At 34.4% G+C, this 25,016-nt stretch overlaps 2 protein-coding genes across 24 annotated transcripts in view; one reads left to right on the forward strand and one right to left on the reverse strand.

Annotated features, from left to right (window-relative positions):
* Positions 1 to 6,998, reverse strand: part of LOC149796444 (uncharacterized) — a 59,596-nt gene extending 52,598 nt beyond the window's left edge. For all 23 annotated transcript variants that reach the window (XM_089961150.1, XM_089961146.1, XM_089961134.1 and 20 more), the window contains exon 1: positions 6,840 to 6,998. In XM_089961150.1, coding sequence (XP_089817276.1) covers positions 6,840 to 6,884 — 45 coding nt within the window. In that variant the 5' untranslated portion in view covers positions 6,885 to 6,998. The remainder of the gene's footprint in view (positions 1 to 6,839) is intronic.
* Positions 6,999 to 7,075: 77 nt separating this feature from the next.
* Positions 7,076 to 25,016, forward strand: part of LOC149796445 (uncharacterized) — a 251,870-nt gene continuing 233,929 nt past the window's right edge. The window contains exons 1-3 of the mRNA XM_089960532.1: positions 7,076 to 7,223; positions 14,400 to 14,628; positions 23,596 to 23,622. Coding sequence (XP_089816658.1) covers positions 14,502 to 14,628; positions 23,596 to 23,622 — 154 coding nt within the window. The 5' untranslated portion in view covers positions 7,076 to 7,223; positions 14,400 to 14,501. The remainder of the gene's footprint in view (positions 7,224 to 14,399; positions 14,629 to 23,595; positions 23,623 to 25,016) is intronic.

The following is a 25,016-nucleotide window of genomic DNA, read 5'->3' on the forward strand; positions in this document are numbered from 1 at the left end:
TTTTGTTTTGCTTGCAGTCACTAACTGGTGTCAAACACCCCTCAATAAGTTTGTTAAGTGCCACTTGATTTACTGCATTATACAGGTTCTGCACATTAGCTATAACATTTTGCAAACTTGTAATGGGTGTTAACATAGTGCAGTAACTCCTAGCTGTGAACTGGAATTAAGACATTTCATGTAATAAAACAGCATATATAACATTTATCACTTAAGATAGTAAACTGTACTGTTTAACTTCATGATAAACTGCTCTTATGTAGAAAGAACTGCAATTCATTAAAGAAATTACCAATATTGTGAGGGATGAATTACCCACCAGTGATAGACTACTTCAAAACCACTTAAAATTCTCCCACATTGTAGGATATTATCAGTAAGATATGATATAGTACAGTACTGTCTTTATACAAATGAAAACTCCAGCCATATCAAACCTGGGATTGAAAGGGATTATGGAAAACTGTGTCAACCAGTTTTTCTGTTACTGGGTAAAGGGGCAGGCACATAAAATTTGCTAGCACCAACAAAATTTGGACTAAAGAAAAACAGTACGTGGATTTTTGTTCTAAGGAAAGAACCACACCCTGTAAGTTGAGATTCGGGGGCATGGGACAATAAAATGTGGGGACAAAACAAGATTTCACATTCAAGGCCCAAAAACTATATAGAAGCATAGGTACTTTTAAAAGTAGGTTTTTGTAGCCTGAAGAGAAAAACACATCTTTTATCAAATTTTCTATTACCCAGAATTAAAAATCAACATTTCCTGATCTATAACTTTGCAAAGCTTTGGTTATTTTCATTGACCCAAATATCCTCCATTATTTAAATGAAGAACTAAATATAGCTTTTTCATCATGCTGAACATTTTAATTACATATATGCTTACATCTGATTTAACATGTATATAATCAAATTATGTGTGCATGTGCTTATGCTAATAAAATGTAGTCTTGTTGGTACACCCATTGTTCTATGAAACTATTCCAGGGAAATCACTGCTACATACACTGAGGAAGTGTATACAAAATTTTGTTATCAACATAACAAGGCAGTTATGTCTGAGTTATCATAAATTTTTCAAAAACTAGATTTCAAATTACTCAACATGTACAGATGTAATTATGCAAAGACTTGCCTTTACCACAGTGAGAAAGACTTGATCTAAACCAAATTGCTTGAGTAATGCATTGGTTGGTGCATCTCACAAGGTTTATCAAGGCATGGTCAATGAGACATGACAAACATGCATTGGTTGGTGCATCTCACAAGGTTTATCAAGGCATAGTCAATGAGACATGACAAACATGCATTGGTTGGTGCATCTCACAAGGTTTATCAAGGCATGGTCAATGAGACATGACAAACTTATCTGTACCAGAAATGAAGCAACTGGACCAGTTGACATGATTCAAGATCAAATCTGATTTTCCTTGAAAGTACTTATGATTTAGGAATGAGCTTATTATTTTGGGAAACCACTTTTATTTATTCTGATTTTACATGGGTGCAATTGTTACTGGCCAATAAGGTCTAAACAGTAGTCTAGCAAATGTTGTTCGCTGGCGTGTACAGTAAATTTTCACTCTCAGTAGGAAATTATGTCAGAGCCGAGTCATAAGTAATTAGGTTGATATTCAGGCCCAAATCAACAAGGTGGAATTTGCATGCATTACAAATGGTTCACATTTAAATTCCAAGCATCAAAATGTGAGGGTTTGTGTCTATTTAGAACCCTACAGGTATTTTTGTCTTGTCAAGTATGATGATGGCATATGAAAAGAAAACACGCCTAAGTTTATCTGCTTACTGCAAATACAACCAATATGCTGACACATCTGAAATAGCACCACTCTACCAATGACAATCCTTAAAACGATGACTTGACCTTCAAGCTGATACATATATCAATACTGTATTCTATCACAGGCTGTGTATCGTGATATAATAGTATATAATACATGTACGTGGCAATGGTATATTGTTTTAACCCATAATCATGACAATTGGTTACTAGTCAGTATAGTCACCTGTTCTTCAAAGAAATGTGTTGTTGTTGCTGTTGTTGTTGTGGGGTTTAACGCCATTTTGCAGCACATGATAGGCTATACATGGCGGTCAGTATTAATGGTGGAGGAAGAACCAGAGAAAACCCCGGAAAGAACCACCGACCCACGAGAAGCTACTGGCAAGCTTTCTCACACACCCACATCGGCTGAATCTTTGACTTGAACCGCCGCAGACAGAGGTGAGATGGCAGTGATCCGTAACGAAGAGCGCTTTAGACCACTCGGCCACTCGGGGCCCCCAAAGAAATGTGTTCCATACAACTGTCATGATTTGTGTGAAGTTTTGATGTCATATGCATTGTCAAGCTGACAAAATAACAGCTCTGATATTACTGAAGAATTTTCTGCAGAGATGATATTAACCTACAGGTGTTAAAATTCACATTAATATCATGAACTATGGCATGTCGGTGAAAATTAATTGGTTTCTTAATGCTTGTGTGTGTGTGTGAAATCTGAATTTTTAACACAGGTTTAAAACATTTTCAGTCATATTGCTACGATGTCTGCAGTGTGACAATTTATAGTAATGTTTAGCACTGGGGCATCATGCCACAGACTTGAGGCATCATGTCCCACCCAGTCACATTATCCTGATACCAGGCCGACTAGTCCTAACACTAACCTCTTAATGCTGAGTGCAAAGTGAGGTAGCTGTTAGTACCATTTTTATATATCTCCCCTATTACTCTACCAAGTTTGAACCCATGACCTCCTGCAGCTGAGGTGGATGTTCTAACCACTAGGTCACTGGAACGATCGCTTAAATTATGCTTGCATTATAATATTGTGAGAAACTGATAAAATCAAGACTGGAAGTGTTCTGTTATATCTGCTAAGTTCACTTTTTAAATATGTTTTTATATATTTCAAAATGAGAATTTGCAATATATATATTGGAGAAAAATGATATCAACATAGTGGCAATATCTCTTTACTGCCATATCACTTCTGGAATTACTTTTTCCCATTTAGGAAATAGATCTGCCTTTATGTGCTGAATGTTATTTAAACCACTATTTCCATATGTAGGTCTATTTCATTTTCCTTCTTCTGCTCCTTCTCTCTCTCCCTCTCAACAGCATGATGACAGATCATAAAATGTGTCAAATGTAGACACTCCAGCATATTTTTAAGCAATCAATGAGGTACCATAAAGAAATTCCTAAAAATGAACTCCAAAAAGCAGAAAGTAGATTTCAGGTATTACTTTTAATAATTAGTTTTGTGCATGAAACATGGAAAATGTCAGTTACTGAAGTTACATGACATGTTCTTATGTCACCCATACCATATTGTATACTTGTAATACTCTATGACAAATGGTACACATTTTTAAAAAAATAAATAATATGTAATTAAACATAGTAATAAACTTTTTAAACTTAATCACAACTGCACTTGAGAGCAATCAGTCCTCAAAGAAATTGTTTTCAGATACAGGCTCAGGGCTGGTGTCTATAAAATAAAGACAAGTCCTGACTAAAATTCCGTATGCCCCAAAGGGCCATGTTATTTTTACTAGTATTTTTCAAACATTATTGCAATTCATTAATATGAAGGAAAAAAAACAACAACAAACAACCAAAACATTGAACTATGTGTTTACTGATATCCCTAAATATTTCAAGTAAAGCAATGTTTTCCTCCTGCATGGTTCCCATGGTTTTCTAAATATAAATTTCCAGGTCTTTTCCGGATTTTTTCATGGATGAAATTAATTTTTCAAGGTTAACATATGACCATTGAATGGAATTAAATAACATTTTGGATTATAAAACATGCATTTTCCAAATCTGAAGATGTTTCTCTTTCAAGACTCCAAAACATGTTAGAAAAGATGATCATGTACAAACTACAAAATGGGTCACACAAAACAGATCTGACTATATTCCTATAAATTGGCATTTAAAGCCATTTCAATGTACAGAATACATATTCTAACTTTACTTTGCTGACCTGCATTATGTTGCTGCCTGGAAACAACATAATGAGCATAAATTATTTACTTTCCTTTCAACCATTTAATTCTTAAGAATTCTAGAGCAATATATGTGCATGTTATACAAAGTAAACATTTCCTATTACAGTATGAAAACCCCCACAATAAATGCGAAGTATTAGAATCTTATCTTTTATGGAAAAAATTTTAACCCTGAATTTATTTGTGCCAATAAAATCACAAACAAGATTATTCAACCAACATAAATTCCTTAAGAGAATCTGGTTAAAAATTCCATCATTTAAAGACATTTACAAAAGGATTGATTTAAATTTCGACAAAATTGAATATTGTTGTATAAACAAGGACTAAATTTTCTGTAAAATCAACTTTTCTTCTTGTAGGTCAATAAACCAATCCCAAAACCTGTCTTAATACAAGGGCTCTTATTGTTTCTTGATATATAATAAAAGGGAAGACAATTTCCCATTTCTCCTGCATTTTATTTAAGATCTGAAACCAATGATTCCAGCTACATGTCACTGTGTAATAGTTTTGCACCACAGTTCAGCTCAGAGATTCAAAATTTTCTATTTCGGATTTCCTCCGAATATTCCAGCCCCATTTTTCACATTTGGACATTTAGGATGGAGTGTGGGTTCAGAGCAATTATATACACTGTATAAAAAATTTGGAATCTGCCGCCACCGTAAGATAGTTTACCAGAGGGTCTAGCAAATTTAAACTATGTTAAATTGACTTATATCGGCATGAAATCAATAGCAAAATTATTTATTTTCTCAAAAATGGCAAGTATTACAATTGTTTTGTCTTTAATCTGCTGACATACTAGACGAAACTCGACATAGATGAAACCCGACTATTTGTGTTAATAGTCACATGACTTCACAACTCTCACACAACGACATCATAAGTCCAATAGTCATGTGATATCAACAACAAACTTATATTAAATTAAAGTCTGATACCTTTTGTAAAAACAAGGAAAAACATAATTCTCAACATATTTATTTTGAGAACAACTACAAGAAACTTGGCCAGTCTGATTCATCAAGCAGAGTAGTCTGGTTCTCAGCTTCATATGCTCTCTACATGAACGAGCACATGCCAACTTGGTAGTCATGTGATAAAACAAAACTTTGGAAGTTGGTCTTTGAATAAATGAGGAGAATTTTGTGCTCTTTTGTTTTTGTATTTTTATTACAACCAGTATTCGACTTTCATTCAATTTTTTCTACAATATTTGAAAATGACAGTTATGAGATTCTGTGTGCTTATGCGACTAGCAATCAAAATCACGAGTACCAGCTCAAATTTCATCAACGCATTAGTTTTTAGTTTTATCGTCTTTCAGCAGATTAAAGCCTTAACCATTTTAATGCTCACAATATCTGAGAAAATAAATAATTTTCATATTGATTTCATGCAGGTATAACTCGATTTAACAACATTTAAGTTTGCTAGTCCATCCGCAAAGTGGATATGCTTTAAGGCCACCATTTCTAGACTGGTTTTCATACCTTCCATAAAAAAAAGATACAGATATTGAACAGTCTGTGAAACAAAAAGTCTATCAGACAAATCTAAATCACTGAGCATTTGGATTGTCTCAACAAATATATTTATGGCAAGCATCCAAATGATCCATACTACAATCTCCTAATATTCTCATTAGAACTTGATAAATTTAATTCACAATCAGTTCAGTTATGACTCATTTACGTAATTGTTTCAGACGTCAAGTTGTGGAGGAAAATTCCTGGGGTTTTCCTGACTTTTGTAAATATTTGCACATTTCAAGGACTTTTCACGGTCAGGAAAAAAATTATCATTTCTCCTGACTTTTTCCCAATTTCCCAGTAGGAACCCTGCTCCTGGTACTGATGTCAACCATTTTCCACCTGCTCAGTAAATGCTGTTCTTACCCTTAATCTGAAGCATGTCTGCAATATACAGTTTTTCTTTACACTTTTGATGCTGTTCTTATGTGCTACTTGATTTGTTTAATAACTATTGTATTACTTACTTAAACGTTTATGGTGCAGTCCTTTTTTGGTAGTTTTTTCATTCTATCTCAACTCCACCAAAGGAAAACTGACTTTCACCCAAAGGCTTGAAAGCATTATGGACCACTTTAGCTCCCAGCTGGTTGGAATGGAATTAAAGCCAGGAATGCCAAAATCAGTTAAAAGGATGATAAGCATCTTGAATGCAACAAAGCTATTTAAACACATTCTTCAATATTAATACATTATTATTCGTTTCATAAATGAAATATACTTCAACTTTATCCAATTTTAGCATTCCTGGCTTCCACTGCATTCCAGCCAAACGAAAATGAAGGCCAATAGAACTTGAAGACATTTCCATTTGCTTGTGTGAAAATTTGAATTTATTAGAAGAAAAAAAAAGACACCAGAGTAAATAATGTAGGATTACAACATTATGACTTTAATTTGTAGCAATACATTGATATGAACTGCCAAAAGAAATATATAGCATCAATCGAAATCATTTGCATGTTACCGTTTTCAGAGAGTAGAAGCTTGCTTAGTTCAGGAAGTTTTAACAGCGGCCATATATATCCCGACTTTTAAGTATTATAACTGAATAAACTTCCAATTATTATTTTAATAAAATCAACAAAACAAATGGAAATAATAATTTAAGTAAACTAAGGATGCAAAAACTTCAATGTTCACGCGGACTCCATCCAGTGTAATATGATACTCCTGTCAAATAAAACATGCCGATGGGATAAATTTAGGATGCATGGATGATATGTAAAAGAAAGGAATGCTTACATATGTGTTGCTTGAAACGCTCGATATATATACTTTGATAACCATTTTTGCAGAAGGAATCCACCAAGAATCTAACAATAAAGTAGTCAAACGTGTGCTAAAATTGTTTCTGAAGCTGTAGCTTTTTTCCCTTTTCCGGGTTCTAATGTCAGGAAGTGACGAAAACACACACTTCCGGTGCACACATTTTTGAAACGTCAGACGCTTTCCGGTCGTTGCTTGTTGCTGTGGAGGTAAACAAATGACATACCGGTGATCACTGGCTTCGTGTTTTCGTTTTGCACGCCGTACGGGATATAAAATAGTGTATTTATTCGTTTCTCATCAAATGAGATCAGAGCAACGTCTTGGATGAATTAAATTTTACAAAGGCATCGAACGCAGGTACTTTAATCATGGAATAGAAGCAAAAAAAAAAAAAAAAAAAGATGTAGAAGTCGGTGTTGTGCTCACAGGTGCTCGACGCGAGCTTAATGTTGACAAAAAACAAAAAAAAACATTAATCTGAAGTGAAAAAAATCATACAGAGTGACAAAAATACCTTAGATTAACCCCATGACCCGTTCTGACATAGGACCCTCTCTATCAGAATATATTGGAGAGAAGGTACGTAACTTTCAAATACTTCGTTCCACCCATAACCCTCGATTTCCTTCTGCTATTTCCGTCTTTAAAGATACACGACCATACTATATAGCTTGTTTTACTCCTGAGATTTTTCTATTCATCAAGTCATATTGACTCTTCTGCGTTGTACCTAGTACTAATATTAGTACCCTTACTCCTACCTCGTGGACAGGGTACTAACATGAGCATATACCTGTCAATGGAGCAAGCCGGGTGTGATTCACACCCGGCGCTCTTTTAGCCTAATAATAACACTTTGAACATATTCCTTGCAGATAATCCAATAAAATGAGCAGTCCTCTTATTTAATACCGGAAGTATCAAAAATCATTGTAGAAATAGTTGTAAAATCTCATTTAACTTTTTTAGCCAAAATTTTCGTTTAGATCGTCCGCCATATTAGTTCAAATAATGATTACTTCCGTTCTCAGCCTAGTTTGTTTGTGTGCCATATAAGGACATTGACGCCTTATTTTGAAACGTAAACAAATCGTAGTAAAAATTTGGCACCGTTTGAGTCAGAAATTCTGCACATTAAAAGTAAATACGGTTTATTGGCAACTTTGAAACTCCACCAAGAAGCGATTATTTGTCACTTGATTGATAATAATATAGCGTAGAATATCCAAATATGGTCTGGCAAGCCTTATGTAGAAAAAGGAGTCATGGCGAGAGTCTTGCGTTATCTGTCATGGCGGACAGGATGAGGTTAGTGTAACCATGCCAGTTTATTTTTTCGTGTAAGGGCTTAATAAATTCAAAATAAGCCAAACTTCTTTCACAACATGATAATACTTATGTAGTAGATTTCTGTACTGTTTGTTTTTCTGACTTTAGTGATGACATTTTTTGCTCCATTACATGATATGGGATCAGTTCGTAGCCTCAACCACAACAAATCAAGTTGAGGCTACGACATTGTAGCTACGTTGTACCAAACTAAAGTTACAGGCTCCGAAATGTGCGATTTTCGCGAATTTTTACTGCTGAGACAAGTCTGAGCTCATGTGATATTAAGTATAACCTTTTGAGCCAATCATATTTCAGCGGTGATGTGTGTGCCGTATAGTTTACCTATTTTGGAAATTGAGGCAAAAGTATACGATGTATGTGCAGTGAAGAAGACATTGTCTAATTCTTGCATGGAACAGGATTCCTAATGTTGAATCGAGTTAGTGGTAAGTAAAAACTTACTTTTGCATCTACCACTGTTCTGTAATTCAAGAAGGGATGCATCGTAGAGTCGCAAACATGGTACATGTAGCTCTTTTCACCAGTTTTCACATGTACATGCACTTGTCCCAAGAGACAAAATTCGCACGTTTCCGAGCCCATAACTTTAGTTTGGTACAATGCAGAAGAGTCAATGATGGCTTGATGAATAGAAAAATATCTCAGGAGTAAAATAAGCTATACAGTACGGTTGTGTGCCTTTAAAGACGGAAATAGAATAATGAAATCGAGGGTCATGGGTGGAACTAAGTATCTGGAAGTTACGTACCTTCTCTCTTATATATTATGATAGAGAGGGTCCTATGTCAGAATGGGTCATGGGGGTTATCTAAGGTATTTTTGTCACTCTGTATGATTTTTTTTCCTTCAGATTATTGTTTTTTGTCCTCAACATCAAGCTTGTGTCGAGCACCTGCGGTTGTGCTATTAAGAACTAAGTCAGTGCACCCAGATATCACAGCCACATGCTCTTATAAGTACATAATTGAAATTACTGACAACACCAACTCACATTGTACGAATTGATAGGAGGATAATGTGTGTTACCAATAGTTTCCTTGTAGGAAATGTGCTAAGGATAAATTTATTTAAGATTGATGTGACTATAGTCTTAATTTACCATGCTGTCGGGCATTTCTGCGCACCTAAGGTTTCTGTCACCAATACTGAAGCAAAAGGCATACCAAATATGACCGATTGACAAAAGTAAAATACTGCAATGCTTACCGTTTGAAAAGAGGCAGTTGTCATCAGAATATTCTGTTCAAAATAATATTAATTTTTGACACTTGGGATACCACCCCCTAGTACTAATATTAGTAACCCTACTCATACCTCATGGATAGGGTACTAACATGAGCATATATCTGTCAATGGAGCAAGCTGGGTGTGATTCACCCCGTGCTCTTTTCGCCTAACATCAACAATTTGAACATTGAACATATTCCTTGCATATAATGAAATAAATTGAGTAGTCCTCTTATTTAATACTGGAAGTATTGCAGGTCATTGTAGAAATAGTTGTAAAATCTCGTTTACCTTTCTTATCCGTTAATTTCATTTAAATCATCAGCCATATTAGTTCAAATAATGATTAATTCCATTCTCAGCCTGGTTTGTTTATGTGCCATATAAGGTCACTGAGAGCTTATTTGGAAATGTAAACAAAACATAGTAAAACTATGGCACAGTTTGAGTCGGAAATTCTGCACATTAAAAGTAAATACGGTTTATCGACAACTTTGAAATCCCACCAAGAAGTAGTTATTTGCCACTTGATTGATAATAACATCGAGTAGAATATCCAAATATGGTCTGGCAAGCCTCATATAGAAATTGGGTCACGGCAAGAGTCTCGCGTTATCTGTCATGGCAGACAAGGTGAGGTTAGTGTAACGATGCCAATTTATTTTAACGTGTAAGGGCTTAATAAATTCAAAATAAGTCTAACTTCTATAACAACATTATTATACTTATATAATAGATTTCTATACTATTTGTTTTTCTGACTTTAGTGATGATATTTTTTGCTCCATTACATGATATGGGATCAGTTCATAGCCTCAACCACAACAAAATGAAATTGAGGCTACGACATAGTAGCTAACCACCCCAGTGTTTTCATGACTCGTAATTTGTCGGCCTATTCTGCACATGGCTTTGAAATAATATAATATGTATCCATCAGGCTATAGAAATGAAATACATTACTTTGAACTGTTTCTGTCAGCAATTCAGTCGAGTAATTAGATCAGGCTTATAGCTAGTTTTACAAAATTCAACATAAGAATGCCAATAAATGGCAAGCGATATTAAGTCAACTAAACCAATCTTGTACAAAAAATAGTAAAGTTCAACATTTTATATAAAAATAGGCTATTATATGGAAAAGAAACAACAATGAAGAGGATATCATGGGTTTACAACATCTTGTTTATGGGGAAAAATGATTAAAGAATTTAGAAACAGACTATAAGCCAAGGAATTTCTTGAGAATTCCATTCTAGTGGATAGTTGACATATTGGGTAGCAGACGATTTTGTACGTGTGGGACAACTCCTTGCAAAATTGGAAACTTGGATTAAAATGCAGAATTCTTTTAAGGTATACATTTCCATCTTTTAAATAATGGATTTATTTGTACGATTCTAAAAGATGTGTAGCAGATAGGATTTTCTGAGTAACAGGTTCAAGAAGATCAAGGAGTGGGTGTTCATGTTGACATTTAGAAATCACATTTTCACATGTATTTTGAGTCGAAATGTGGAATATTTTTGTACATTTTATGAATATCATTTTTCTAAATTAAAGTGCGACCATTCTTTCTTAATACAGAATGAATTTTTGACCCAAAATAACACATGATCCAATGTTTACGGAAATGACTTATCATTGCTCAGAACTACCCGAAGCGCAGAATTAGCAGACATGGTGGTACTTCTCCATTTGTTTGTACCCCCCTACCGATTTCAAAAATGGAAATCTTTAATGTGACATAAAGTTCACAGAACATAGTCAATTAATTCATTGATTTATAATTTATAACCTGACTGTGACCAGAGTGGTAGTAACACTGGCATTCTCTGCACCTTTCATGCTCAACAGACTTTCCATACTAACATGTCACATACACCATGGGGGAGTTGATTTTCTCATATATATATATATATATATATATATATATATATATATATATATATATATATATATATATATATATATATATATATTGATTTTAAATTCTGCACAGATACTAGTTCATGAGGAAGTAAATTACACTTTACATCATATAAAATCCATTGGTAGTTACTTTGCATAGCCTTTTAAAAGATAGTGATGACTGATTGCCAGTGTGCAATGCAAATCAGGCTACCCTGGTGGGTCTATAAAAGAAGGATTTTCAGTTTTCAAAAACATGATTTTAAAATTTAATGGAGATTAAATTCTTGCGTATGGCTAGGAGTTTAATGCCAAAGTAAAGTCTTGGTTCACCATTTTTTCAGTATTACAGTGAAAAGTAGTGGTGGAAGGTATGTGGGCCGATAAATAAGCCCCTCCCCCGTGTTGATATTGATTTTTGGCTTAGCGGCTAACATTACTATTCAATAAAATCTGCGAATCTCCACAGTCAATTTTGGCTGCACAAATCAGTGTAAATTATATACACTTACTGATATGTCTCATGGCTGTGGAGCTACCATCAGCTGAAGGGTTCTTTTGGTGATATATACATTATATTTCTGGAGCAAATCCTATGATTGTGAATTGAAAATCCATGTGGAATAGCAGAACCCTCTGTCCTGTGGCCATTTTGAATTTTGCACTAGATATGACTGATACCAATTACCAACAAGTGTCGCAAGTGTACACAGTTTTTTTCTGGAAGGATTTTAATGCAGCAAAATTATATATTTTAATGAACAGGTGACATCATACACACATATCATCCATCAATCATACACACATATCATCCATCAGTAATATCAACTCAGATTGGGGTGGTGGTGATTCATTGGAGTAGAGGGTATGCTGACCAGTCCTGTTACTCTGAATATCAATATCATGGCATGTGTGCATCACACTGATACAGAAGAACTGGCTTATATCATTGATGGGGCCCCGAGTGGTCTAAAGCGCTGTCCATTATGGATCACTGCCATCTCACCTCTGTCTGCATGGGTTCAAGTCTAGGATTCTGCTAATGTGGGTATGTGAGAAAGTTTGCCAGTAGCTTCTCATCGGTTGGTGGTTGTTCCTGGGGTTTTCCCGGGTTCTTCCTCCACCATTCATACTGGCTGCCATGCATAGCCTATTGTGTGCTCAAAAAATGGCATTAAACCCCATAACAACAACAACAACATATATCATTGATAAAAACTATGATTTTGTTGTTACTCTTAGGTAATGTTTATGTATCATCTAGGGTCAAATATAATTACAATACCAATGTGAAATGGGGGGCCCCGAGTGGCCAAGTGGTCGAAAGCACTCACTGTTCCGGATCACTGCCATCTCACCTCTGTCTGCGTGGGTTCAAGTCCATGGCTTGGCTAGTGTGGTTGCATGGGAAAGCCTGCCAGTAGCTTCTCGTGGGTCAGTGGTTTTTCCCTGGGTTTTCCAGGGTTCTTCCTCCACCAGTTATACTGGCCGCCATGTATAGCCTATCTTGTGCTGAAAAATGGTGTTAAACCCTAGAACCACCGACCCACGAGAAGTTACTGGCAAGCTTTCTCACATACCCACATTGGCTGAATCCGAGACTTGAACCAGCGCAGACAGAGGTGAGATGGCAGTGATCCGTAACGGAGAGCGCTTTAGACCACTCAGCCACTCGGGGCCCCCAGCTATCTGTAATAAAAGGAAGACACTCATACTTCTTTCAGTAAACAGTTTCAAATTACTGGACCCAAGAAAGCCAAACTATTTTAATAAAAGTCAGTTTTGGGCTAAGGAAGAAGAAAGCTATTAGATGACAATGAGTGTAGCATCGATAGACTGAAAACTATATTGATATTATTTGTCTTTTTACTGAACATCTCATTTATATAGTTGGGCACAGAACCATTAGAAACTTTATATATAAAGTTAGCTTTTCTTAAACATATTCTCTCATAGAGAGTCATCATCTTCAAATCCTTCATACATTTGTCAACATTATCAACTCTGTTGTCATTGCTCATTTTTGAAATGTAACAAATTTGTTTTAGAAGCATTACCCCATTTTATGATGTTGCAATAGTTCAGATGAGGTCGACTAATAACTTTTGTAAAACACTGTCCTGTGGTTTAAGGTTAGAAATTCTAAAAATATATTGTACAGTAACCATACATATTTAGCCGTCTTTTTGGTAGCATTACGAATATGCTCTAATCATAAGCAGTCAGGGTTTGTGAGAGTTCAGGAGTCATAGAATTGTCATGCATAGGTCTGTATTATGTTGGTAAAATTCATTCTTATCAATGGTAACTTACTAACCCCAGTCATAGTACATGTTTGCCCTGTAGGAATGTCACTGTTTATTACAGGTTTTCATGATAATGGTAGATGGCAGTATTTATGTGGGGAAGCTGAGATAGTTACATTAAATACTATTGTATTTTAATATATACCTGAACAAGTTTCAGAACAGATAGTAATTTTACATCAGTAAATAAAATGTCACTCTCAAAGATGTCTTTATGATACTGAAAATGTTTGATAATTGATTGACAGATTTGCTGAGTACTGTATTTCCTTTGATAATCACATGCTCATTGATAAGCCCAACCACCCACCCATGGTTTGCATAATTTTGACAACTATTTTCCAGCAATATCTTTTCCTGATTATAAGTCCACTGCTAGCTACAGTGTGGAAAATGTATTAGACTTCCCCTTGGGTTTTATCTTTGGTGAAATACTGTATACATATAAAATAGCTAATACATGTATGATGCTCTTTTTTGTTCTCAAGTGTAGTGATATCTATCTATAAAGAATAATCGTGTGGCAGGACAATTTGTGTACTTAGTAGCCAGATGTACCTTATATTGGTATTTGAGAGACTTACTATATTTATACATTTACATATAAACTTATTATTCTCCACACAGTAACCAGAGAGTCTCTCAGTTCATGTGTAACATGTCTCCCAGTGGGAAGAATAACCACATCAGAATCCTTCATCACATTTTTAAAGCATATTTATGTTTGTTATTGCAGGTGAGCAGTGTATGACATATTTCAAAATGGGGAAAGTTACCTTGTTGTCAGTCTGACCTATAGATTTATTTGAGTTGTACTGTCGCAGCCTTATTATTCAAAATGGCATCCAGGAAAAAGTCAGATAATGCTTCTCATGATGACGATGACTACCCATACAGTGAAGATTTTGACAGTGATGATGAGGATATGCATAACAACAAGCGGACCCCCATAAACATGAACACAGGTGTGTAGATCAATACATTAGATACATGTACAGTATTCAGAAAGTGATTATAAAGCAGATTGATTCAAAGTATGCAGAGGGTGTGCACCAGTTACTAATGGCAGCCAGTTACCAAACAATAGTTACTTATTCTTGATTCTGTGCACAATTTTTTAATATAGCAGAGTAAAAATATATTTCACTTAATGTAACAAACATTTTGTCTTTGCAGCTTACATAAATGATGCACAAGAACAAGTAATGATTATGCAGTGACTTGTTCTGTGTGTTAATTGATGCAGACACACTGTACTGTCTTGGATGCAGTACCTTATTATGACAGCATTTTATCTTTTCAGTAGGCAACACTGATCCAATGATAGCGTTTATTACAAGACATGGCAGTTGTCCAAAACTCTTGGATAATTTTGATTAATACCTTTAATCATTTGTTACAATTCCTCTCTTTTGTATTTATCACACAGGTTAGAGAATTTTAAATTCATACCCTATGGAGATTCAAACCTAGCCTCAAAGGTTACAGCACCCATTGCCTTGCCTGCATGCACACCAGCCACTATGCCCTCTTGACCATGCACACATCAACAAAAAATGATGCTGCAAAGTCATCGGTATAGGCATTTGTGTAAAGCAGACACACCCATGTATCAACCCAGTCATTCTCATCAAAGTACGAATAAATGCCTGCGTCAGACAGCTTTAGACACAGTTTGGTGTGAGAGGACTGGAAAGGACATATTTTATTGTCCTGTAAGGGAAATATATAAAAATTATCTCTAGAAAATGTATAATGTACCATTGCTTTTTATGTGCCCCACTAAGGCAAAGCATATCTTTGATTGACATTGGCCATCCATCTGTCTGGTCATTTTTGGTCTGCACATTATTAACTTTAGCTGCAGACGACATACTTGGGTATATTTACCAAACTTTGTGGACTATTTAAACTTAATTTAAAGAAGAAACATAGATTTTGGGGTCAATAGTTTTAAGGTCAATGTCACAGTGACTCAGAGGTGAAAAATTGTTGCTCATAATATTGGTTTCTTGCTTTTTAACAAAATATTAAAGTATTATGTCAAGGCATTTGAGTAAATATTATGCCAGGGCATTGGAGTAAAATATTATGCCAAGGCATTGGAGTAAAATATTATGCTATGGCATTGGAGTAAAATATTATGCCAAGTCACTGGAATAAAATATTATGCCAAGGCACTGGAAATAAAATATTATGCCAAGCCATTGGAGTAAAATATTATGCCAAGGCATTGGAGTAAAATATTATGACAAGGCACTGGAATAAAATATTATGCCAAGGCACTGGAAATAAAATATTATGCCAAGCCATTGGAGTAAAATATTATGCCAAGGCATTGGAGTAAAATATTATGACAAGGCACTGGAATAAAATATTATGCCAAGCCATTGGAGTAAAATATTATGCCAAGCTATTGGAGTAATATATTATGTCAAGGCATAGGAGTAAAGTGCCTTCATTGTCTACGGACTTGACATACCATCCAGCCTGACTAGGTTTGATCAGGTTTTTAAATCACATCCTTCAAGTTGCAGTTGCAGTTTGATATCCAATGAGCCACCATGGCATCTTTCTTTCCTCATAATTTATTCAAAATTATTAATTTTTTAGACATATTAATTAGGTAATTATTTAGTTTTTACCTTTAATTATTTGTACACCTGCAAAGATAATTAATACAAAATGTATGAAAAATTAGACAATTATATCATGGTCACATTGACTCGCATAAGAAAAAAATGGTTTTAGCAGAATAGTTTCATTCTTGATAATGTAGCTTAATCAAGATTTATGTGGATGTCTGGGACTTGGTACAAGAAAGCCTTTTGAATTTTGGGTCAGAAGATCATGGTCACTGTGACAACAGAAAATGTTTGTTGTGAAGTAACTTTGGTTCTGCTCTACAGTTTCATACAACAGATATTGCACAGGGTTTGATTTTTTGGAAAAAATGAATTTCCCAGGTTTTCCTCACTGGTTATCTTGGTTATTTAAAAAGGATCTGCATAGTTGAGGTGTTGTTAAGATAACATTAATTCCCTTTACTTTTGTGTATGATTGATGGGTGCAATTTGGGTTATAGAGTGAACGGCATGGCCTTACTTATGATGTGCACCTATCAAAAGTCTGCTAGCTCCACTTGGTCTTTTTCAACTTCCTGGACTATAAAGGTAATTTGGGCAAAAACTAGCCAATAACCATTTATAGCTTTTGACATTTTATAATTCCCGTATTGTGCTTTCAGAATTTAGTAGTTTCTACATTGGCAAAATTCATTTTACCTATTTGAATAACTGCTAAAGTTTGTATTCTTTTGACTACTTCAGGTTTATTTTTCAAGCAAATGGGAGCAATACTTTTGATATCTCTGCACAGGCAGTGTGTGTTGTTTCCCAAATACTACATGTAAAGAAATTTCAATCACATTGCATGAAATTAGCACAGAGGTATGCCTACATATAAAGTTCTCTCCATTGTGCTTGTTGTACCGATAAGTGCACACAACTTTACCATATACCACTTGTCAAGCAGAACTTTTCTTTTCAAACCATGGAATGGCAACACATTTTAAGGATGACTTGTTGTTATGTGAAAAATTAAAGCCATGCTGATCAAGACATCTTAAAGGATAACGATGAAATTGAACCAAAAATTATGTTTTAGCTACAGTACAGTTACATGAGTGTTGTTTCTCCATGCACAACTATCACTGCAGAGTTGAGGCAGTGTTAATAAAGTGAGTGTGGTTTACTGTTTATGACCCTAGGGAATTATATAGTAAAGAGTTTCATTGACAGCGAATGGTGAGGCACTGAGCTATAGATGTCATTGCCCTATCAAATCAATGAATGCAGGTTTTTTTTGTTTACAAATGAAATTTTAGGTAACATGAAAAATAAATAATGCCAACATTGCATAAACTCTATTAATACTACACAATGCTAATGATGCATGAATTCTATTAATACTTCATAATGCCAATGATGCATGAATTCTATTAATACCACATACCGGTAATGCCAATGATGCATGAATTCTATTAATACTACATAATGCCAATGATGCATGAATTCTATTAATACTACATAACGTCAATGATGCATGAATTCTATTAATACTACATAATGCCAATGATGCATGAATTCTATTAATGCCACATACCGGTAATGCCAATGATGCATGAATTCTATTAATACTACATAATGCCAATGATGCATGAACTCAAATAACATGTGCATGAGCAGGGATATGTTGGTCTCGGGACAGAATGAGAGAGAGATAGTGAGAGATTTTATCTGTACACCATGCTGTAATGAAGCAGACAAAGCATTTCACACTCTCACCATTTCACTACATTACAATTTTAACTGATGTATAAATGTAGTGGTGTTTCTTAAAATTCACAAACAGTTTCGAAAGAGTCATCATAGAAATTCACAAGTAAACTTGTAGAATGCCCATATTTCATCTGAAGACAAAACACAACAGCTGCTCTTCCACTGATTTGTTTTCTTTGGCACTGAGTTGCTAATTTCTTGTAAGTGGTGACAACAAACACTCAACTTAAGGATAGGTGAATGAGTATTCGATTTAATTATTTGAATACAAGCTGCTACATTGTTTGACTGGTGTAACAGAAAATCAGTTATAGAAAGAACAACTTATTCTCAAATAAATTACTGTGTGTGTGTGTGTGTGTGTGTTTTGGATTTTTAACATAGTTTTAACAATTTTCCTGTTATATCGCTACAATATCTGCAGTGTGGCAGTTTATAGTGATGTCTAGCAATGGGGCATCATGCTGCAGATGTATAGCATCATGTCCCACCCATTCACATTATCCTGACACCAGCTGACCAGTCCTAAACCTAAAATCTTAATGCTGAGTGCCAAACAAGGTTGCTGCTAGTACCATTTTTAAAACTCTTTGGTATGATTTGACCGGGGTTCAAACCCATGACCTACTGCATCTGAGGCAGATACTCTAACCAATTAGTTCATTGGAGTGGTAATAAATAAGTTATTTGTCCATTGGTTGTTCTTTCTATCAATCTACCAATCAAATGATGAGATACATGTAGGTTTTGATATGATGACTGTTATATGTCCATATTTTAAACAAAAACTTAAACATAAACAATATAGATAACAATGAAAAGGAAATTAGTAGGGGAAGATGAGGAGGAGTAAAGAATGGGGCTCAACAAGTCTGCACTGTCTCCATATCACAGATGTCACAAAAAATAAAATAAATGACTCAATGATTTCATTATGAGATAAATGTCAAATAAGATACAATGCATTGAGTCATCAACTTCATTTGCATGCCATCGCAAGAGAGAGAAAGTGTGGTGGTGTAAGACTCTGCTCATGACTGCCATGCCAGTCTGTAATCATCTCATTTTTATCTCTGCACAAAAAACTATATAAACTATTGTATGTTCCATAAGAAAGTTAACATTGCTGCCTCTTTTGAAAAAAAACCAATAAAATGACTAATAAATTCTCTTAGTAAAATGTGTTTCTCCTCATAAACATGCCTGGGTAAAATATGTTTCACTTCACAAAAAGCATGATCATCATAAGCACATATATCATCTTTAATGTTCTATAGGCCAACATATTCTTAGATCATGTATATTACTTTACTTACTCAGATATTGTTTTAAACTGTAGGTTCAATTCACAACATGGAGAGAGAGAGAGAAAGAGAGAGATGACGATGACTGTGCTTGTTTTCATGAAACTAAATAAAACATTAGATGGGAAATATTTTATTTGCACATGTACATTTGTTTTTCTCTAAATTCAAGAAATGGAAGTAGTTTGTAAGATAGATAAGTAATGGTTTGCAGTATGCACCAATTTCTCTCCCCGTGTCAAGATCCAGCATACACACAGCGGGATGAATTTCACTTCATATGACACAAGATTTGATATCAAACTCCATATCCCTAACATTTACTAAATTGCAGTGAAAATTAATTATTCGGTTTTTGTGCATTTACTTTTATGGATTAAAAACCAAAGTAAACACTTATAATAGTGCATGTCAATGTTTACTTGTTTAATGTTGCAGAAAAACTAGATATAAAATTAGCCGCATATAAAAATTATGTGCTGTATATCCATCAACTGAAAGTCTGTCTGTGAATAAAATCCACAAATGTTCCCAAAATGATGATATAATTGATATAATTTCACTGCATTGGATAAGTCCCTATCCTAATTTTGTTTATTCTGATAAACACCATGGTACTGTATTAGGTTGATGGAGCATAAAGCTACAAATCGGCAAAAAGAGTGAAAAGAAAGCGGTTGATAATTCCTTCACATCTTACATGTATGATGAAAACATTTGGAGTGAAATGAAAGAATTCTTTTTAGTAATAGACTACATCATTATTATTTTGTTCTTTTGTTTACAAATATCTTACTCTCACAAAAGGCTTAAATGGTCATGTGACAAGTTCATCGTATAGAGAACAAGCCATCCGACACTTAATTGAATGAAAAACACAAGATTATGTCAGCATAGTTTATCAAGAGTGAGATAGTTGGTTGTTGTGGGTTTAAAGCCATTTTTCAGCACACAATAGTCCATACGTGGCAGCCACTATGTTTGATGGAGGAAGAACCTGGGGTAAAAACACAGGAAAAAAGCACCATCGTATGGGAAGCTACTGGCAAGCTTTGTCACACACCCATGTTGTCAAGCCAGAGTATTGAACCGACATCTCAGTGAATTATAAAGAACCTTAGACCACTGTCTACTCAGGGCCCCAGGAGGGAGTGAGATGAGCATATTAATATAAATCATAACTAAAATACATTGCATAGTTCTAATTACTGAAAATATAGAAAAGCATGCAACTATTAATGAATATTGACAAAAGGTATGATGTATCCTTAAATAGCAATGCAGGCTGTACCCTTAATTAGCAATGCAGGCTGTATCCTTAAATAGCAATGCAGGCTGTACCCTTAATTAGCAATGCAGGCTGTATCCTTAAATAGCAATGCAGGCTGTATCCTTAAACAGCAATGCAGGCTGTACCCTTAATTAGTAATGCATGATGTATCCTTAAATAGCAATGCAGGCTGTACCCTTAAATAGCAATGCATGATGTATCCTTAAATAGCAATGCAGGCTGTACCCTTAATTAGCAATGCATGATGTATCCTTAAATAGCAATGCAGGCTGTACCCTTAAATAGCAATGCATGATGTATCCTTAAATAGCAATGCAGGCTGTACCCTTAAATAGCAATGCAAATATCATGAAATACATAAATGTAATCCAGTCACACAGCGAATGGGTACAGTATTGATTTATTGATAAGTAAACATGAAATTTGCAAAAATATATATATATATATATATATATATATATATATATATATATATATATATATATATATATATATAAGGGGGAAATATTATTTAATTTTATGACTTGAGTTTAATTGCATATTCTTTATGTTATATATGATTTTTACTGCATGATGATTTACTTAGCTGCACTGTATGAAATATTTCCCATAAATTGCAGTATTACAGATTCCAGGTAAATTTAAACCTTACAGCTTGATTATGTTCTTTATAAGTGTTTTCATTCTTAGATAATGAACAGTTCAAACATGTAAGGTACATGTACAATGTTATTGATGCCTAGTTAATTACAAAGAAACAGTCAGTGTCTGAATTCACAGCTTTCCTGCAAAATTAACCCCCAAAAAATCATTTCAATAGTAGTAATACAAAACTGGCCATATTGCCCAATGCTTACCTTCCAGGATACTAAGTCCCCTCATCTGAGGTCATAATTATAACCTCCCATTGTATGGGATGTTCTTTAAATCAAGAACAGAGATAACCCAGAACCAACCTGATTTCCACCTCATTGGTTGGTGTGGAGTACTCTTCCCCTTTTCCTTGGACACTTGCATCACTAACTTGTGTTCAGTCAGTCTTGGAAAATTGCCTTTATTTGCATGTTTTGATGGGTTTTCTTGTTGCAAATTATTTTAATTTTTAATTTGAACTGAGTTATTATCCCATCAGTCCTTCCATTTTTTTTTATTATGATTTTAGTTCTCTTGTTTATTTAGGGGACTTTACTGCATGGTGCTCTTCTGTGTTCTTCTCTTTTCCTTATCAGGGCTAGAAATGAGGATTTTTTTGTCACTAAACCCTCTGGACCATCAAAATAATATTTGTACTGATACTGCCTAAATTTTGCTACTCCTGCTAAGATCAAACAGAAACCATTCCAGTTTCTAATTCTACATTTAACATTCATTAACATTAACTCAAAACAATAAGAAGTTTATTTCACCAAAAAGATTCATGAATCCAGAATTTTATTTTAGTAAATGCTTTGACAGCACTCAGTTATATTTTAGCCTGGGTTAAGTAATACTAACCCATATGTGGTTCCAGAATCTTAGTTTTGCAGCAGTCATCAATTTTGGCAATTCAGGGCTTTCCTAATCAGCTGGGTACCTGGCTACTTTTTAAAAAAAGCAACAAACCTGTATCCCCATTGGGGAGGTCCCCAAACCCACTGCCTACTTTGGCAAGTCACCCTCCAACTTTAAATCTAATGGAAGGCCCAGCAGTTAATAATTAATAGAACTTGCTTAGGCAGTGCCCTAATTTGTCTTGTTCTTCAGTTGTGGAAATTAATTAATATTTACTTGCACAGTTACTGCATTAAGATATTTGCATAGCACTGTTTTGTCAGTACATTTTTAAATAAGTACTGGCTTGGGCAGTATGAATTTAATTGCTGCATCATATAAATTTATTACACTGTTTTGCAATAAATATTTGCTTACAATTTTTCCTTTCATTCTTTCAAAGATTACTAGTTGTGATTGTACATACTTACCTTTTAAGGAATGTGGGTAAATGTGGGCACAGGAAGGTCCCACGAAATTCTCACCTCACATGTTTATCCTTTACAAAGTACATAAGAGTGCATGATTGCTAGGACTTGTTCATAGAAATCCAGACCTAATTCCTTCATGGGATTTCATTTATTTAAGGTGAATTTTGTCAACAGCTATGGGCAAGTTCATGTACCACTAGACAGGATAGACAGAATCCTTGTCATTTCAGTGATTTACTCTGTAGATTACTAAAGCAGTGAATACAAACCTGAAAACAATGCAAATACAATAAAGCAAAGAAAAAAATCATTTTTCCTAATACAAATTCATGAATATGTTCAGTATTCTTTGATGAACACACCCATGCAAATCATTTCCATGAAGTTCTCAGTGTTGTTGTTGTTGTTCTTGCATATTCCTCTGCTTCATTTTGAGAAGCACTCAGTAAGTGTAATACATTTCAGCTAGTACGTATACGTCTGAAGATGCACTTGTTTCTCACAAACTCTCCCTATTTCATATTGGATAAATTTTAGCAACTGCCAGTAAATCAGTACTCTAATTATCATACCTTTTTGGATTCTTTGGACTGTTTTGATGTCATACAAGCATGTCCTTTGAAATCGTTGTTTAGCTGCCATCTTTTGAGTGTTCCTTCCATCATAAATGTATGAAAGAAATTGATTCAGCAAAAATTATTGTTTTTGGAAGCTTTTGTCACTATCTCTTATAAAATTAAATGACATGAATTATCAAAAGATTGAGACCAATCCAGTGTATTTACAATGACCACCAACATTGTACAGTGTACATATTAATGCCGTATATTATGGGATATGTTAAATGCATTAGGAGACAGTCAATATTCCTGTTTGAAATAATACATAAAGAGTGAATCAAAAGATGACTGACATCCATCTTGTTGGGACATAACTTCTTTGTTAAAACTAAATGTGGTAACTATAAGGTACATTATAAAATCAAAGTAATTTTCTGAGAATTGATTGAATTAATTTGGAAAAATGCAAATTACAGATCGGAAAAAAACAAAGTCAAATTCAGGTAAGCAGCATGACTTTTCTGCAGTCAGTTTATACTTCTGAGGCTTATGCTTTTAAATTTGCTTAAAACATATCATGTTGATTTTGGAATGGCTTAGTCATTGAGTGTATGAAGTCAACTCAAAACATGAGAAATGTTTTTAGTTGAATTCTTTTAATGTAATATGCTACTGGAATCATAAAACTAAACAAAGATTGCTAACTAAAAATATGTACAGGAGTCTTAGAGAGGGTTTTCAATCCATGCATATGGACTTTCACTTAACATCTCTGATTTTTGTCTTCAGATTAAATTTTTTAATATCTGTCATATACAGTATTTGGGTTTGGATTGATGAATTTTTCAGGGATTTTTAAGCAATCATCAAGAATTAAGATTACGTTTTTTTTTATTATATATCTTGTGACAATTGTAGGATTTGCTTAAACTGAGGAATTCTTCAACTCATTTTTATATGCCTGCTGTAAAGCAGACCTTTTCATGCTAAGGCATTGATTTTGAGTGAAGAGGTCAAAGGTCAAGGTTACTTTGACTTGGTAAAGATAAACAGTTTCTGTACAATAACTTTAATATTTGGGTCCAAACAAGTTGATTGTATTCATATTATCACCACCAAATCTTTGCCAATATGCACTTAACTATTCTATTAATAATAAAAAGTTCATAACTTCATGGGAGCTATTTAGGGCTAAAAAGTTTTCTAATTCTATGTCAAAATTCTTTAAACATACATAAAAACACTATACTTTTAAAGCATAAAAGAGACTGCCGGTAATATAAATATATTAGATATAAATATATTAGAAATATATCACCACTGAAGATTTGTATATATGTATTACTATTTGGCTTGAAATAAATAGCATTTTTCATCACAAGGTCCATATAGTCTGTTAGCTTGAATTCAGTTAAAGCTTTTTACTTTTAGTGAAATAAATATACATACTTCTTGTATGTATGTATGTATGTATGTATGTATGTATGTATGTATGTATGGCTCTTGATTCCTTCCTTCTTCAAAAGAGATTTCATCGAGCTTATAGTTTGGGGAAAAAATGAAAGCTATTGATAATGTGGTCAAATGGTCAAAGATCAAGGGCAGAGCTCTTGGTAAAGATTCTAACAAACTGGGCATTTTATTCCCAGGTTTGTAATTAATTCATTTCAAGTTTTAATGATCCATCTTTAACATCATACAGTAAAAACTAACAATATCTGTTTGGATGATCAAAACATTTCTCATGCCCATGAGACTGCAGCAGATGCTTGGATTGCCATGACCTAGTCAGGGTGCACTTGGTTATATCTCTGATGAGTGTTCTTTCTGTCATCAAGTAGTATTTAATATTTCAAATATGCCAGGAACATATGGAACTTTTCAAGACTATAGTTTA

Source organism: Sinohyriopsis cumingii, chromosome 6 (assembly GCF_028554795.1).
Source record: "Sinohyriopsis cumingii isolate HCF-2022 chromosome 6, ASM2855479v2, whole genome shotgun sequence".
Taxonomy (NCBI): Eukaryota; Metazoa; Mollusca; class Bivalvia; order Unionida; family Unionidae; genus Sinohyriopsis; species Sinohyriopsis cumingii.